The sequence below is a fragment of the Melopsittacus undulatus genome, chromosome 3, assembly GCF_012275295.1.
Source record: "Melopsittacus undulatus isolate bMelUnd1 chromosome 3, bMelUnd1.mat.Z, whole genome shotgun sequence".
NCBI classification, from domain to species: Eukaryota; Metazoa; Chordata; class Aves; order Psittaciformes; family Psittaculidae; genus Melopsittacus; species Melopsittacus undulatus.
In genome coordinates, this window is record NC_047529.1 from 56,142,806 (window position 1) to 56,161,662 (window position 18,857).

General features: G+C 38.8%; 1 protein-coding gene across 1 annotated transcript in view; it reads left to right on the top strand.

The window, feature by feature from the left end:
* The first annotated feature begins 1,577 nt into the window (after positions 1-1,577).
* The window catches only part of GRIK2 (glutamate ionotropic receptor kainate type subunit 2), a 399,537-nt gene continuing 382,257 nt past the window's right edge, over positions 1,578-18,857 (top strand). The window contains exon 1 of the mRNA XM_005145088.2: positions 1,578-2,026. Coding sequence (XP_005145145.1) covers positions 1,912-2,026 — 115 coding nt within the window. The 5' untranslated portion in view covers positions 1,578-1,911. The remainder of the gene's footprint in view (positions 2,027-18,857) is intronic.

Here is an 18,857-nt window from a genome sequence, read left to right on the forward strand (position 1 = left end):
CTGGCAGAATATACATTTCTTTTCATCAGTGTTTTACAGTGTTTTAAGTAAATGCATGCAGAGGAAATCAGTAAGCCATAATGATAAAAAGTTACTGTGAATTGCTAACACTTTTAGTGATACATAGCACCAATGTTGCAGGTTAACTTAAATGCTGCTGTTACTTATTTACATGTCTACAATATATAGATGTTATTTAAGAAGAAGCTGCAACTCATCTCTGCCATGCTCTGCTCCTGATAGATTCCACAGTGTTCTCATTAGCTTGGCATTATCTGTATTTATTTCTGTAAAGTCAGGTTTATTTTGTGTTCATCTGCATGTATCTATGGGGGAAGTCTCTCCGTGATATTTTTTTTAGTAATAAAAGGCAGGGAGAGAAATAAAGGAGACAAAAGATGTCTGTAGGCAGAATGTAGTAGAAAATTAATTCATTTTCCTGGTGGGGAATCTAGGAATTATCTTTGAATGTTTGTAATAAAGCTTAAGTGAGTTCAGCAATAGCTTCACTTAGATCACAAAGTCTGACAGTCCTCGTTCAATGTATTTTAATGGAACAGGCACACAAATGACCGTATTTCCAAGGAAAATCTCAAAGAGTCCAGAGAGTGCGTTTATTTTTTTTTTGAACACCTGAGCAAAAGACTGAAGTCTGTGGCTGTATTTGCAGATACAGACTCAGTATTCCATTATCAAACTGGGAAGTGCTATTGTTTTCACTAAGGACTGCAAAATGACAAACTACACAGACCTCTCCGTACAGGGAGGAACAGCAATATTTCCATAATACTGGAGTGAAAGGAAAGCAGAGTGCAAAATAAGAAAGTGGCAGAATAAAGTACAAAACATCAAGTACTAAATCCCCAAGTTACTGCATTTTTAAGCAACATTGCAGTTTCAAGCAAGTTGAGTGAAACAGGTCTGTGCATTCAGCAAAGCTGTCCTAGTGTTGCTGATTCCTGTTTACCTCGCAAAAGCAGACTCGTGCTCTGAAATTACTGAGTCTGGAGCAAGTTCCTAAGGACAGTCAGTATACAGACCACTGCATTTACCTTATTTCATTCATTAGCATGAAGAATAGTGAAATTATTTTTTTTCCTCTAAATGTTACTTCAATAACCTGCTTGACTTTATTGTCAGCCTTCTCTTTCATAACTCTAAACCTAAATGATTTCGACTCAGTCAGCTATTAAAATGCATGAATTGATTTTTATACAACCAATTCCCTTCTCCCCTATAGCCTTCTCACACCCCCACCCACCCCCGCCCGCCGCTACAGACCCTTATAGCTATTGTTCAGAGCAACACAAATCCTAATAGAAATTAGAAGCATGTAAAGAAAACCGGGCTGGTTTTTTTCCCTCCGACAAGGCTAGGCGATCAGATCGGTTGCATAATAGAAATTGGGAAGGCTGTCTGGCAGGCAGCCTTAAGAAAAGAAGAGCTATCTCAATTTCTCTCACTTAATCTTGGCTTCGCGTCAGAAGCTGTGCAGCAGTGCAGTAGAATGGGAGCACAGCAAAAGCTTCGCCACTGAAACGGCTGGTATTCACTATGTGGCGATATCTCAGCGATTTCTCGAGCTGGATTACCTATTGATTTTCCTCCTTTCTTGCCTCCCAGGTTTACTCAGCTGGACATTGTGTGTGTTTGGATTTCTCAAGGATTCTCCCCCGACTAACATGGATGTCCCACCATTCCTTGCAGTTGAAGGTTGCTCCTTGGCGCAGTGAATGAAGAACATGAAGGGATTGCTAATGGGTTTGGGAAGCATAGACTCTCTCCTGTCTGTGACCATGCCGTGATTGTGTCTGAGGGCCATCGGTTTACGTATCCTCATTCTCACCCTACCGGGAAACCTGACGGCTTAGAAGGGGGAAGTAAGGCAGCGCGTGTGTGCATAGAAACATCATGAAGATTATTTCCCCTATTCTAACTAATTCAGTCTTCAGATGCACCATTAGACTCCTTTTTTGCTTACTGTGGATTGGATATTCTCAAGGAACCACACATGTATTAAGATTTGGTAAGATTTCCCGACACTTTTTTCATTGTGCGTTTAAACCTGAATGTGGCTTACGTAGGGATTGCCTCGGAAGGGAGTGCTGGGGGAGAGAGAACTGGGACGTGCTGCTGGAGTCAGGCACCAAAGTCCGTCTTTATTTTGCATCCGGAGGGATGAATTGCTGTGTGTTTTTTTCTGTCGCTGCAGCTCATTGTAGCCGTAGTAACGGCACGATGATGATAATTAGAATAACAATAGAGAGAAAAATGACTGGCAAACACGTTCGCCTAAGGCTCTGCGCGGCTTGCGTGGCTTTCTCGTAATGTGCCTTTTTTGCTCCCATAGTAGTGGAAAGCATGGTTAATACAGTGCTTGATCAGTTAAAAACATGTCAACTAGTTGTTAAGTTTCTGCCGCTCATCCCCGGTCCACCAGAGCCGATCCCGCGCGGGCGCGACTCTGGGATTTCAGACTCTGGGGCTGATTTCCCTCGAAGCGCCTGCCTATCTGCTTGCCACTTACAGTGGCCCTTAGTGTCAGAAAAGAACTGATTTATGTCTTGAACTGTGAAAATGCCTTTGCGATACCTTTGAAACCCACCACTTTTCTATGCGAGGAAAGTTGTAGAAGTTTCTCCCCCTGGGAAAAAAAAATATATATAAGAAAAGGAATATTCATAGATCAGAAGATCTAGGGGAAAAAAAAACCCAGGAGAGTAGAGCCGTTTTACTATTTAAAGACTATCCTAGCTGGACTATGAAACTTGCCTAACAGCTCTGCCTGTGTACGCTCCCTCGCGTACGTGTGTGTAAGGGAGAAAGTGAGGGAGAGATCTCAGCCGCCCTATCCATTACAAAAGTCTAGCAGTGAGGAAGAACAGAACAGAGATGAAAGTTAAATGCGGGTCCAAGCGGGCTGTGTGGCCAAGGAAAGCCCTCCGAGGAGAGCCACGGCAGGAGCTCTGAGTCCGCCTCCGCGACCCCCGGGCACGGCGGGCGGAGCGCCGCGCTCCGCGGGGAGCGGCGCGGGGGGGGTGGGGGACCGACCGAAGGGTGCTTCCCCAGACAAGCGGCATCCTCCAATACCGACAGCAAGGCGGGAGCAGTAAAGAGCGATGTCCCGCACTTGCGCTGGCCGCGATAAACTGTAGCAGTTGCTACATCCGCTTCTGCAGCTCACTGAAAAGGTCTTCTGTGCTCCTGGGAGTAGTGCCTTGGTTTGTATCTGTGTTTAACATACTCCCGCCAGTCCACTTCCCCCCACTATTATGTGGGGAGTGAGGTGGGTAATGGTGGAAATGTCAGCAGGCTGTTACCGATCTCGTGTGCTGAATTCCTGACAGCACTTTTTTTCTGCTTCCATCTGGTCTAAAGGTGGTGCTTAAGGTACGTTGCTCTTAGCAACCGTCTTCAGGAATGCTGGTTTCTTTGGACGTAGCTAAGCGGTTCTATATATCATCGCGGGCTTTATTTTGCATTCAGTCTAATCCGTAATCATGTCCGTGAAATTAGCTCTAGGACTGTCTGTAGTTGGCACTGTCCGGCTGTCTTTCCACGAACTGTGATTTCTAACCGGTGCCGAAGGTCAGGCTCTGTGAATCTGAATTACTTTCAAGGGTAGCTGTGTAAACAAACGTCTTCCTGTCCACACCGTCAGAAAGAGGTGGGGTTTCCTCCTTTAGATTAGTATTCTCCCCGAATTGCTAGTCCAGTGTACCTGTACAGAGAACCCTGGAGAGCAGCGCTTTGCTGATGATCAGACTTGATAAATAACCCATGGCTGAGGAAGTGGCGCAGCGGGACCCGGCTACTCGCCCGCAGGTGTTTCCCGAGGATTAACGTCCCTTCCCGGTGTCCTCCTGGGGACACGCTCGGTTAACAGGTGGTGCTCACTACATTACTTGTAGCAGCGAAGTACAAGTCCGTTTCTGAATCTCCTCATGCTTTGCTCTGTCTTCCAAAAGAACTGTCACTAACCCGTCTCTGAGCCCTAAAAGCAGGTAGGGAACAGTTGGCAACTTTATTTTAATATGGAAAATGTTAGACGTGAGGGAGCACAAGGAAAATTTTTACCCTGCTCATCTGAGCCTGTTGCACATCTCTGGTTTAAGTAGTCTGGATTTAGCCTAACCCACGCCTGGCGTGACTTTGACCGCGAGAGAACTCTTGCTCCTTCGCCAGGAACTGACATCTCCGTCTTTGAGTGGGGCACTGCGGAAAGGAGGAAAGGGGCAGGGACTGAACTGTGGAAAAGCTTTGGTTATTTCCGAGAGGGGAATTCCTTGTCGCCCCCTCTGGGTTCCCGTGCTATCTGTCCCTTCGGGATGTCCTTGCGACGAGGAGGACTGGATGCCGGTGCCATCCCGTGGAGTCCTTTCCGAGGAGAAGCGGGAGGTGAGGAGATCCCCTGCAGAAGGCAGCTTGCCAGCTCCCGCTCTTCTTCCTCAGCCAGCAGCGCTATGGCAACAAGGGAGAGCTTGAAGCTTGCCAGAGCTCCAGCCCCCTCATTCCTCCTGTGCAAATTAACTACATTCGCATTGTCCTTCCCACGGCTCCTTTCAGTGTTGGGACTAGCCAGCATGTCCTTTCTCTCCCTCTTTCTCGCTCTCAAGCTACCTTTTCGCAACTGTACAGGAAACGCGAGCAGCCTGGGTTATCTGACAAACGCAGGAGGTTATTTTTGCCTGTTTCTTATAGAACAAACATGGGGAGAGGCACAATTCCTTCCCCAGCGGTACTCAGGCATATGGACCTCCCCCTACTGCTGCTGGAGTACGGTATTTGGGCAACATGGAATTTGGGTATCACACCCGGCGCTCTCCATGGGGTGTGAGGCCAAAGCTCCCTTCCTTGTTCTTTCTTCAGAGATTCCCTATAAACAAGCCCAGCAACCTAATATTTGTCTCTCCGCTATGTTAAGTGTGATGGAAACCTTTTCCTTATCTTTTGGCATCATACAAAATCCAGAATACGTGACAGCGGGGCAGATCCGTTCCGTTGTCGGGGATCACTTTCAGTCACTCCAGTGTAAGAACGGGTTAGGGGCCGCGGCTCCTCACAAGGAGCCAGTAGCTTGGCAAATCCATAGCCCAGCTCTGCCCAGCCCCCAGTCTCCCAGCACCGCTGGGCACGGCGAGCTGCCCGGCCTCGTCCAGAAGCGAGATAAAGGCTTTCTCTTCTGCCTTTACCTCCGTAGGAGCACCTCAGCACTTTACCCCGTAAAGCTGAATTAACAAGTCATTAAGAGCTGTTAACCATCAGTTACTGCTCACCTGTGTTTTGAGAAATCCTCCCCTTCCCTTGCCCAAGGCAGAAAGAGCCCTGGGTGCTTAAACACCGTTCTTAGTTGTTCTTATAAGGGGTGTGATTGTTGAAATCAATGTTTTTTGAAATCTAGAGCATACTGAAGTACCGTCCTTTATTTAAATTGCCCTTTTCAGGCCTAGTCTCTTCTGCTGTGAGCAATTCATCACTCCTTCAGCCAAGGTGTGAGGAAGGATCCGTGAAAGTGGTTCGGCCATTGCTTTTCCTTATTCTCTCTCAGGTAACTCATTATTAGTGGAAGTGTGAAAGACTGAAGACTGCAGGGGTCTCACTGGCCCCGTAAGCGTTTCCTCACTTTGTGAGGTAGTTTGTTTTCTTCAGCACATTCATAAAGAAGGATGAAGAAAGGCACAGGCTGTAATGTCGACTTTTTGTTGCTTCGGAGTTGCCTGACTTCAAACAGGTGAGAAAGGAAGCTGAATGTTGTGGGTTACGATGAACTATAATGGAAAGCGTGTGTGTTTCTTCTTCCAGCTCAGAAAACAAAGAAAACCCAAAAGGAGATGGGAGCACTTTTCAAGGAACAAATAGAGAATTCTGACTTTTTATCAGATACACGTTCTACTACTGACTTCTTTTACCACCAAAAAAAAACCACCAAAAAACAAAAACAATCCAAAACACCCGAACAACAAAAAAAAAAAAACACCAAAAACCAATCCCCCCAAACTCTTACAAAGCCTAGCACTTTCCTGCTGCCCTCCATAAAGTAGTAGTAATAATAATAATAGTAAAACAAAAAACTATATGACCATGCAATCTTTGAGATTTAAAAAAACCCAATCTTTTTTCATAAGTCTATCTTGGGAACCTGAAAAGGGGAATTGCTACACACTGGAATTTTCCTCCGTGAATATGTAGCACGGGTTTCACCTGGCACAGTTCTTAGCTGAGCTTCTTTGGCTCAAGCAGATTGAGTTTATCCCGATATGATGTTTTTATGAGATAGAGCATGGCAAAACCAGAGAAGAGGCCGGTTGATGGTGTTCACTGCTCTTGCAGCTGCCAGCTGCTTTCAAAACACGTGTTTCTGGGTTTTGACTGATCATTTTTACATAGTAGCCTTTAATTCAGCAAAATAATGGAAAAGCAGTGAGAGTTAGCTGTGCGCTAAAGGATATGAGACAAGTTCAAGTGAAAAATACCTGTTGGGTAATCACGTAGGATTTTCCTAGGTAGAACCTGCATTACCTCTCCTGGATGTGTACTTTCTTTGAATTTTGCACTAGTACTCTGTTAGTGGAAGGAGGTAACCTTTCTACCTGTATTTAAGAGAGTAACGAGAAAATGTACATATCTAGCTTTAGTGGGGAAGGCAGCCTGCCTTCAGATCAAGAGTGTGATGAAAATCTGCAAAGCAAACACTTGTGGCAGCCCTGAGTGGTCTGTGTCTTGGTAATTCGAGCATTTATAGCCAGCGAACATTTTACTGCCAAGGACAAGAAGCTTTCAGTACATGTTAACATCCTCACAGAAAGGAGTTAAAAATCAGTGTTATAAACAACAAAAATCTTTGAAAGAAGAATAAGGTTAAAAGCCTCGGGAAAGCAGCAAGGAGGTGCGAAGCATTGTTATTGACTGGTCTAGATTAAACAGCACAGAGGAAGATTTCAATTTGATAACGTCACAGCCTTCTAGTTTCTCTTTGCTGCTTCAGCTGACAATTTTGTAAGGTAATTAAATTGGTTGATTGAAGTCACAGTGGTCGTGGGGTGATAAAGACCGTTTGGATTTAATAGAATTTAGAGACAACGGTGCTGTGCACACAACTCTTACAGAACAAGAATTTTAATGACTCATTCAGGGTGCTGACTACGTAGAATGTCCCGGACGAGTTTATTTGAAAGCACAAAGCAGATTATCTGTATACAGTCTTTATTGCACTAGATAGGGGAATTAGAATTATCCTTTTAAAAGACTCATTATTGCATTATCAAGATTTAATGTAGGTTAAGAAAGTTTTCATACAATGCTTTTCATACAATTGATAGATTGGATGCTGAGGAGTATAACTCACTTCTTACTCCTTGTCCTTTGAAGTGATGCAAAGTTCGAGTAACACCTCCCATTTACACGTAGTTGATTAATGAAATGGTTTCTATCACTGCAGATACCAGAGAAGAAAAAAGATCTTCCTAAACTCAAATAGTAGTGTTTTTATTTTTTCTATATATATTATTATTATTTTGCACAACATAAAATCCCCTTGATATAAAAAAACCCAACAGAAAACCAACCAACAAAACACACCCAAATATGTTGTAGTTATTGCAAATAATAGCAGGTCTTTTTCTCCTACTTAAATATATTTAACTTGTCAGTTTCTGAGATTTAACTTTTATCCTCTTTAACCTCTTTCAGAGGAACAATTAGTAGATGTTCTGTCAATAATGCAAAAGAGAAACTAGAAGGTGCCTTATTTCCATACTCCTTGATCTGCAAGGCAAATTAATGTTTCCCGAATAAGCTTTTTATAATGTTATGCTGTAATGCATATTGGAAGATTAGATTAAGCGATATGATAACAGTGTCATTATGCTGTCACATCCAAATTGGAATATGGAGAATCAAAGACCACCGCCCTATTAATACTTATAATTTTGTACCACCTCCTCCCCAACCTTCCCCCCTGAGTCTTTTGACTCCTTTATTCTAAAGTAATAATTGCCTTAGGTTTATATAGTGCCTTCAATTTTAACAACCAAAGCTTTCAGTAATGCAGAGTGCAGAACAAACATGTTAACGTTATTCTGATTACTGGAGCTCAGCCAGCTCCAGGATAAATTAGATGGTATTATAGTATTATGTAGAACACTAAACAGAACCTCCTAAAATTCTTGATTTCATTAAAAAAAATAATTCTTAACAAATTAAAGCTAAAAAGCTGTTTTTATTTGGGCAAAAATTAGAAGAGACCTATAAGTGCAGGGTTGAAGGCTGCTCTTTTTATATTTCCTGCAAAGATATGCTTGGATCAAAATCTTGAGTGTTTTGGATCATCCTGGACTCAGATTTCCTTGAAAATTATTCTTGTGCAATCTTTCCAAAATGCTATTGAAATACAGTATCTCATCTAGGAATGTGTTTGGTATTTTTGTTTGATGTGTCTTTCAAATGAAACACTTTATAAATATATTATGTAAAAATGTCTGTTTCAATTTCTGTGTGTTTGGGTTATAGAAAAACATGTTACTTGCTAGTATGGTAACTGGTGTCTACAGTAGGGTTAGTTTAAAGAATAGCTACATTGTAGTCCTTAGATAACAATGTTTTTTCCTTAGAAAACTGTGTTTTGTTATGAAGCATCAGAAAGTAAATTCATGTATGGGTCTTACAGAATTTCATCTGTGTATCTGGGGAATTACATTGATTTACATCAGCTGAATGTCTATTTTATTATATTTGTATTTCCATTCCCAAACACTTTAAACACCCCTCAAGAAAATGGTGACTGGGATTTGAAAGTCAGTTGAACTAGGAATGTTGAAAATGTCTGTCAGTATTTCAGCATGAGTTCCCCAGGCTGTTAGAGTCATTAATTCTTATATTATGCTCAGTAACACTCTGACAGGAAAACAGTCCAGGGACAGCTTACTATGCTGTCAGAAACTGTTGTTCAGGAGACTTGACAAGGTTTTTAATTTAATGTACAATGACTTTTTTCTCTTTTTTCCTTCTATTTTAATAATTTTCTCTTTGTCTCTACTGTTTCCTAATTATATAAACACTCTATCTGATTTCAATGTGCGTAGCTAAATCTTACAACTACTAAATGATCCATGCTGTATTTTTACAGATGAATGGAAAAAATAATGTTGACTTCTGGGTGGGCAAAATAATTTTGGAAGACCAATGCACCTTTAAAAAAACCCAAAAACCCAAACAATAAACCACCAACTTTTTCACCTTGGATCATTTTATCCATTCTCTCACTTCTTCTTTTTCCTTTTTAATAGCTGAAATGGAAATGATTAGTTACCTGTCTATTCAAAAGAGGAATGTATGTTTGAATGTTATTTTTCTGGTCCTTTTGGGGAAGTCTTTGCTTTCCTAACTTTCTGGGAAACTACATGAGAAAATTAAAAATCCTGAATAGCCTCATCTCTGTCTAATATCTAAACTTCTAGTACAAGCCAAACCTTGGGCCTCCCCTGCAGTATTTGGAGACTGAAGGAAGTAGAAGGCTTAGACAAGGTTGGCTTGGGCTTGATAACTTTCACATGGCAAAAGTTAGGCTAGATGTACCATGGCTTTCATGGTATCAGCAATATGGAAAGAGTGAAAGTGGATTGAGTACGGATCTTTGTTTTCTCCCCAGGCTTTAATATTTAGGTAGGAATTTAAAAGGGGAAGATAAAATATGTTAATGGATGAACAGTTTCTTCCTGATATTATAAAAAAAAAAAAGCAGAAACAGATGCTGCTCTCTTGCTCTGCTAGCAAATAAGTGGTCCTTGCTATCACAATAGGTAATTTTAATCAGCTCTGTAAATAAGGACTTGTTTTTGAACAAACTGATTAGTTTCTTTACAGAAGTTTATTGAGTAAAGTTTATCAAGCTTACTTCAAATGGTGCAGAACTACTTTATCTTTGGAAGAGAATGCTATCTTCACAGTTAGCTCTTTCTGTTTCTCCAGTAAAATGTTTCAGGTGTCATATTTCTCTGAATATAATAATAGCTATTACTTTAAAATGGCTTTTGTCATAAGGTAACTGATACTGAATTTAAAGCACTTTTATTCAAATTCTCCTTCATGTACATATACACACTTAGTAGGTAAGAATCAGAGTAAATTTATTAAGGTTTATTTTATACTTGAACTTGCCATCCATTTGGGCTTTAGTCCTCCAGGATCTAAATGTATACCAGCTACTTCAGTCAGCTCAGGGGCTAAACATATATCAGCTGTATCAATCAGCTAATGTTTATGCTGTTATATAAAAGTTGCACAATTAGGGCATGACTTACCAAACAGGCCCTAGTAAAAATAGTTGTGCTAGTAAGCATGGAACATTTACAAGGAAATCTGATTCTCATAGTGGTCAAATTTATAACTTTCACTTTTTTCTTTTTTTTTTTCTTTTTTCTTCTTTTTTCTTTTTTCTTTTTCTTAAGTGTGTAAGCAAATATTTTCAAGTCCTGCCTCAACATTTCACATTGTAAAACCTTGAAGAAAGCAGTTGTTCTTCCTGTAAACCAATCAAATCTTCTGTTCATATCTATATTTTCAGAGTTGGTGCTTGATTATCAGTCAATATCAACTCCTTAGGTTGTCAGAGAAATAGAGCCCTTAGCAGTTTAATGCTAAGTTAATTTATATTAGTGGTTTGTTTTTTATTTGATGGTACGAAATCTGTGTGTACTTCGTAAAGTTTTTTATATGCAGTTGTTCACAACTACAACTTATGGATCTATTTACAACTATAATTTATGGATCAAATGTTGAAATAAGAAAACTTGTAGCATATTTTAGGTCTGACCCTCCTCTAACTTTTTGTTCAGGTTGGTGGCTTCTGTTAGTACAAAATAAGAATCAGAGCTGTGATTTGGAGGACACTTTAGAAAAAGAATCTTAGAACCATAAAATCACAGAATAACTAGTGTTGGAAAGGACCTTAAGATCATCTAGTTCAAACCCCCCTGCCATGGGCAAGGACACCTCACACTAGGCTGGATTGACCAAGGCCCTGTCCAACATGACCTTGAGCACTGCCATGGGTGGAGCATTCATAACTTCCTTAATCAACCTGTTCCAGTGCCTCACCACTCTCACAGTAAAAAACTTCTTCCTTATATCTTATGTAAATCTCCCCTTTTTAAGTCTGAACCCTTGTCCTATCACTACAGTCCCTGATGAAGTGTCCCTCTTTAGCAATCTTGTAGTCCCTCTTCAGATACTGGAAGGCTGTTATGAGATCTCTACTTAGCCTTCTCTTCTCCAGGCTGAACGGCCCCAACTTTCTTAGCCTGTCTTTGTAGGGGAGGTGCTCTAACCCCTTTATCATCCTCATGGCTCTCCTCTGTTTATAGACCTTTCTAATGCTAAAATTAAGTCATTATGTTAATGCCTATGAAAATCTGTCTGTTTATCCTAGGTATAGTCATTGCCTGGATGAGTTGGTGATAGACTATTCTTCCTAATATGTATGATTAGGTCCATAATAATGCTGAATGACATAGTATTCTTCCAGTCAAGCCATCTGTGCTGGTTTACAGTAGCTAAGGAGCTCATTCTAGAATCTGTCTTTCCTTTACTTTTTTCCTTCCCCTTCCCCCCCAGTTATCTTTTAAAATTGCAGCACTTTTTTTTTTTATTTTTTTATGCTTAAATTTGACATTCAGTTATTGATGTTAAGAATATCTAGCAGTGTACTATAAAACAAATACAACATGACAAAATAATTTTGATTAGGTTTTTTTTTTGGTTTTTTTTTTAGTTAGAAAGAGTATACTCCTTGGTTAAAGATACTGCTGTTCAGTAGAAATTATCAGCACACTTCTTTTGCTGGTCAATCACTGCAACATTGTGCTATGCAGAAGTATACCTAAATAATAGTAAAGAAAATCTACATTACATGCCTTCCGTAAATGGAAGGTATTTTGTAAAGCAACAAATTTTGCAACTTTTATCCTACAAAGCAGAAAATCTTTAACAGAAACTCCATATTACTTGTTAAAGAACTAGGTAAAAAGGTATATTAGGGAAATTAAAATCATACAGGTACCCTAATTCAGGAGAGATAATTTTCTTTTAAAATGCTTCATCACTGTAATTTTAGGGTTTATATTTATTAACACAAATATGTATGTTCACATTTTATGCATTTCAGTAACTGAAATTCATTCAAAAAATCATGCAGAACAATTAAAAATATCAGCAAGTATCTGAGTATTAAAATTCATTATTCTTGCTTCGTATTTCACCATTTAACAGGGACCAATAAAAGGACTGAGCCTTAGGGAATCTATTTTCTAACACTATTGCTTTTTTGATGGTTACTGATCAAAAATGTTGACAGTTTTCATGGCTTACTATACTTCCATATTTTTTTTTTTTAACTCAAATTGAAAAAGGATCCTAAACCTTCTACTATTCTTTTAAATGCAGAATTACTAACTGGAAAAATATTTTATATTCTTGTTTGGAAAAATCTAGTGTTTCTGGTGTTATATTGCACCTATATATGCTTCTTTATATGCTTCTCTCTAGTACATGTAGCAATAAGCTTTTGATATTTTACTCTCTGAAGCTGGTATTTGAAAAGATTACTGTGCAAAATGGAAATGTAAGTCCAGTGACTAGCTGTAACTAATTGGATGACAAATGTGGAGGTTTTTCTTTTAAAAATATACATAATAAGTACAGAGGGAGTATGTTTTGCTAACTTTTTACTACTATGTTTTTGAATCAGTCCATTTTCTGAGCAGTGTTTTTCTGTTTGTTTTTGCTTTTTTTTGTTTGTTTTTTGGCTAACAGTTCCTTGGTGCCCTGAGATGCTGGCCTATTTTAAGCACTGAACTACTTAAACCTTCTCCCAGATAACCCTGAGTGTCCAAAAACAAAAAAACCCAAAAAAACCTAAAAAGCTGATAGAAAATATGGAAGTGGTTTGGGAATAATAATGCAGATGGATTAAATACCATCAGTGATGAACAAATAGTGCAGAAAGAAATTGAGAAGCAATAATGAAAAAAAAGACAAAAAACAATGTTTACCTACAAAGGCCATATACAGCTTTGCAAATAGTAGGATTTTTTTTCCAAACTTGAAGATGATACTTGGCAAAATGATCTAATAATACCAAAAAGAAGATACAACTTCAGCTTTGTAAACTAAGAATTTGCTCAGTTAAATCCCTTTGCTTGTTATGAGATAACAAGTATAATTTTTGCATAAAAACATAGCTAAAGAATTTATACCCAGATTTGATCTTTTCTTAGCCTAGAGGGAAACATACACGGGGTCAGTTCAGGAGAAGTCGTAAGCCCTGTGCCTGCTTCATCTGTAAGCAGCTGAAGAAAGAATACGGAAATTTGTGGAAGATACATGTGACTTCCTTTCGGTACTGCTGTATGTGTTCGTTTGAATGTCCTTGAGAAGGAAAGACTATAAAATATGACTATTATTGAGGACTATCTCTTCAGATCTCAACAGACTCTATCATTCACGGCATTTAATATGTCTGTGTGGCTGCGATACAGCTAAGAAAAATGTGTTTCTAAAAAGGATTAAATCAGACTTCCTAATGTTTTTGCAAACCTACCTAAACAATGAAAAATCGGATTTAAACATCAAATCAACATTAGCTAGTCACAAAATCTTCAGTATTACTCATTTATGGTCTTTTGTGTCCAGATATTGGAGACTTCAAATTTAGCTATGAGTTTGTATCTTTCTGTGATCATTAAAGTACAATAAACATTATGTTTGTTGGAACTTGAGTTAAGACTATGCCATATTCTCATATAAACAGTATAGGTTGCTTTTCAGAGCATCTTTCACTCCTTTGATTCATGGGAAGATGCCTAAGTTGGATAAAACTCTTGTCTAGCTGTCTTGTGGGCACAGGAGCTGATCACATTGATTTCCTTTATTTTCTTTACTGTCATCTTCTAGTTTGTAAGGAAGTTGACGTGCATGTTGTTTGAAACATTTTCTCCTCCCCCTCTGTTATCACACATCATTAAAAAAAATAAATCCTTTCTACTTTGGGGTTGTACTACTCCTGTGGTTTAAGCCCAGCCTGTAACCAAACCACACCATTGCTCACTGACTCCCCTTCTTAGCTTCTTCTTCCTCCCACCACACCCAGAGGGATGGGGAGGAGAATTGAAAGAATGTAACTCCCATGGGTTGAGATAAGAACAGTTCAGTAACTAAGATATAACAAAAAACCACTACTGCTACCACCAGTAATAATAATGATAAGGGGAATAACAAAGGGAGAGGATACAGTTGCTCACCACTCACTGACCAATACCTAGCCTGACCTGAGCAGCAATTTGGGTCTTCCGGGTAACTCCCCCCCAGTTTATATACTGGCCATGATGTGCTGTGGTATGGAATACCCCTTTGGCTAGTTTGGGTCAGGTGTCCTGTCTCTGCTTCCTCCTGGCTTCCCCTCCTCCCTGGCAGAGCATGAGAGACTGATCAGAGTCCTTGATCAGAGTAAACATTACTGAGCAGCAACTAAAAACATCAGTGTTATCAGTGCTGTTCCCAGGCTGAAAGTCAAAAACAAAAGACTGTACCAGCTACTAAGTAGGAGGAAAATGACTGCTATAGCTGAACCCAGGACAACCATGTACTACTTTCATACTCATTAGAGTCCATCTGATGTTTATATGGACAGAAAATTAAAAGCTGCTGTCTGCTCCACTCTGGTTATATACTTACAAAAATAAACAACAATATTTTAACTAATTCATATTAACAATAGGCAATTGGACTTTTGATAAGCCTTTTTATTAGTTATCTTATTGTTTGTCAGTCATTTCAAATTGACACAGTATCTTTGTCAAGTGAAGAAAGAAACTAGGCATCAATAGTCTTGCAAGACCGGCCCTGTGTGAATGTGTGCACATGCATACATTTTCCTGCTGTCCTGTGGCCCAAATGTAGGGGGTGGGGGAGAAAAGGAAAAAAGAGGGAATATGTCTCCTTTGCTGAAGTTGTCTTTAACATAAACCAGGAGAATTGCCTGAGGGTACATCAGGGGTCTTTGATGGTAGGACTCATAAGGACTATCCATCTGCTTCCTGACAAGTAGTGTGAGCCTGGGATAGCAAAGAGCTGTGAAGAATCTGTTCTCACATGGTGTGATCTTCATGAATATTTTCAAAGTGGTCATGAAAACAAAAGATTTTCAAGAAAGATGTTATGAAATTCAGCAAAACCCACACAATGTCAAGCATATTTATGATTGGGAAAAAAAGAGAACATTTCAGAATTTTCTATATTAAGGAAAAAAGCCTAAATTATGTGAATGAAGCTATGGATAGATATGTGCTGTTATGCATTCAACACACTTTTCACCCCTACTGCTAAGAATGTGGAAATGGCACTTGTTAACTTGTCAACTCAATTTGCCATGGAGCAATTTTCTTAGTGTAAGGCAAATCTTCATTTAGAGAGTAGATCTGCCTCTGTGTGAGACCCGTAGCAACTTACTTTCACTACTGTTTTAAGAGGAGGTAATTATGCCAGTATTACTGGGTGCGACTAGCAGTCACATAAATCAGTAGATCTTATTAAATTTAATTTCTGCTGCAATTTAATTTCTTCTTAGCTGGGTAGCCTAAAATGACAGCACCACATCAAACCTGTAGGTTAATTTTCTGGGCCTTCATTGTAAGGTGCAATTGATATGCCAAGGATCAGTGCTGTAGTTCTTTACTGAGGAATTAAGGGAACTACTGAGGAGACAGAAGAGTCTTTGTTACTTCCATATTTGATCAGGCACAATTTCCATAAAATCTTACCCACATGGATAACTTCACAAAATATGGTCAATAGGTGCAAGGCCAGAAGGGATTTTACATCCATAAGTCATCCTGTTGAACCATAATTAAAAAAACCCAAGAAGCTGAAGGAAGTGACTAAATATTAGCTTATGTTTTAGAGTGCATTTAGCTCTGATGCTGAAGTTATCCATAGAAGCTCATTTTTTCTATTTTGCCAGAAAGTAAAACCTCTGAAAACCAGAACGTTTGCTTTGGTGTCACACTAAAGATAGTTGAGCTGTTCACGCTAAGCAAATTCAGAGAAAAAAATGCAAAGGGGTCAGTGTAGGTGTTAATGAAATATTTTGCAGTTGGTGAAGTATACCGTGCTGTTCTACAAAAGGATTTCTACTGTGGCTGGCAAAGGATATGAGTATACAGACATTTTCAGATGTCTTATGAGTTCTGAAGTGCCTTAAGTACAGTATTGGATACTTGCAGTGATAGTGAGCTGAAAGTGCTAAGGATTAGAGTACCTTTTCTTTAAAAAATATCTTTAGCTCATGTTTTCTAATACTTTTTTTTAATAATTCTTTTGAAATTAGTTAACTTTCAGCAGAATTTCAGAGTTTTAAGAAATTCATTTAGATTGATTTACATCATAGGCAAGAGTTTTTGAACACAAATATTATTGCAGAACTAGGAGTAATATTTAAGCTACTTCTATAAAAAATGGTGGCTTATTTTATTTTATTTTTAAATATGATTATCCGGTTGGAAAAGATGTTCAGATCACCTAGTTCCAGCCCCCCTGCCGTAGGAAGTGACATCCCACTCTAGGTCTAAGCTGAACACTGCCAGGGATCAAACATTTACCACTTCTTTGGGCAACCTATTCCAATGCCTCACCACCCTCACAGTAAAGAACTTCTTCCTTACATCCAACCTGAACTTTCCCTGTGTAAGTTTGAATCCATTACCTCTTGTCCTGTCACTACAATCCCTGATGAAGAGCCCCTCTCCAGCATCCTTTTTTTGTCTTATGCAAACACTGCGGTCATTCATACAAACAGTGTGACAAAACTTTTCACATGGACTTAAGTTCCATTTAAAAAATATGTCTTAAATTAATATGCTGCAAATGTCTGAAGTAACGGGCTTCAAGCATAACTATAAGTTCACAAGACAGTATCAGTGTCTTTTTCCTTGAACTGGGCTTACATGATTAAAGACAAGCATTTTACCATTTTCTGTATCAGAATTAATGTAGGTGTAATCCTGTCTTTCATAACAAGAATTTTTTTTAAGAATTTCAGAATGCAAAAGACAGTTGACAAGAGCCTTTTAGAGCTAGTTTAAGCATCACATTCTTTTAATACAACACATTCTGAGGAAAGGAACTGATAAAAATATGAACATATTATTATTTGAAGATACTCTTTCTAGAAATGTAGAAAATCTTGAAAACAACAAAAGTAGACTAAGTTATTAACTTTTAAAACAAAATAATATTATAATTCATAGGTTTTTAGGTAGGTTGTTTTAAACAATGAAAGGAAGTATGAATAATAAAGAAGAAAATTATGTAATTCATTGCCAGAGAGTGTTCTGGTTCTCACCCCCTCAGCAATTGCATACATTTAAGGAAGAAAGGTCTCTACTAGCATTATCACTAGTTCTGGTTCTGTGAGTCCCTAAGTAAGTAAAAGTAGAAAGGAGGAAAAATCATAGTAAGAATTATTCTATGTTTCCCTTGTTTTCTTTTCCTTTCCCTTAAATTTTGACTGTTGCACTTTTTTGATGCAGGGTAGTGTATGTTGGAAAAATGATTATTTTCCATGCTGCTTTATGATCATTCTTATGATCTCTATAACATGCACAGTCAGAGAATATAGAAAATGATGTCAGTGAGCTACTGTGCTGTTACTGGAGATTAAGATAATAAAGGTTAAGAAACAAATAATGCAGCCTTCATATATGAATGAAGTAATGAGAAACCTTTAGATACTGTAGAGGAAAAGAGAAATTTAAAATAATGGTTAAATACAATGTAAATAACAAATGATATGTGACAAGGAAGAATATGAAGTTACCATTGGAGATCCCCAGGTAAAATACTAAACAGTGTTGGAGATAAAAGTAATTTTACCTTGTATATTGAAGAAAAAAAAAGTTATTTCTTTCCTTTTGGTCAATATTACTGATTTAGAGACTGGAAAGCTACTATTTTAAGAGCACAGAAACTGAAGAGCATGGTTTCATGCTATAATCAAACTCTGCTGATGAGAAACATTACTGTATCACAAGAAAAGACTATTGGCCATTGTTAGATCAATAGATCGCTTGCATCATTACCTCTGTGGGAGAAAGGCTATTCAAAATAATCCTACAGCTGCCCACTGGCTGTTGAGAGTCCAAAGCCCAGCAAGACAATTGACTCACTAGTTCCACAAAACAAAACAGTATGATTTTATTTCTCAGTATCTTCATGGAAAAAGTATGAAGATGTTGATGCCTTATTAAGGACTCTGTGTTTGTGTACTTCATGCATTACATGTGGGAAGTTGAAGAGTTTTCATACATATGCCAAGATTTTTCATGTGCCAGTTTTCTAGAAATATTTGGATGAAGTAAAAAGGACTACAAGTATAGCTGTATATGAAGGTAATGGCACAACTATGAAATGATTCATAATAATTCATAAAATAAACCTCAAGAAGCCCTGCTCAAGAATCTTGTGTTATCTGTCTGATTTAGCCATTATTGAAAGAGATCTCCCATGAGCTTGCTTGTTTGACTGGATGCTAACTCCAAAAAACAGACAAATGCTGGCAATGACCAGACAAATCTTAGAATGATTTGAGTTGGTGGGATCCAATCCCACCTTGCCTGCCACAGGCGGGGACACATTCCACTAGACCAGATTGCTCAAAGTCCTATCCAATCTGGCACTGAACACTTCAAGGGAAGGGGCATTCACAGCTTCTCTGGGCAATCTGTGCCAGTGTTTCACCACTCTTTTTTTAACATCTAATCTAAATCTACCTTTTTTCAGCTTAAAGCCATTCCCCCTTGCCCTGTTAC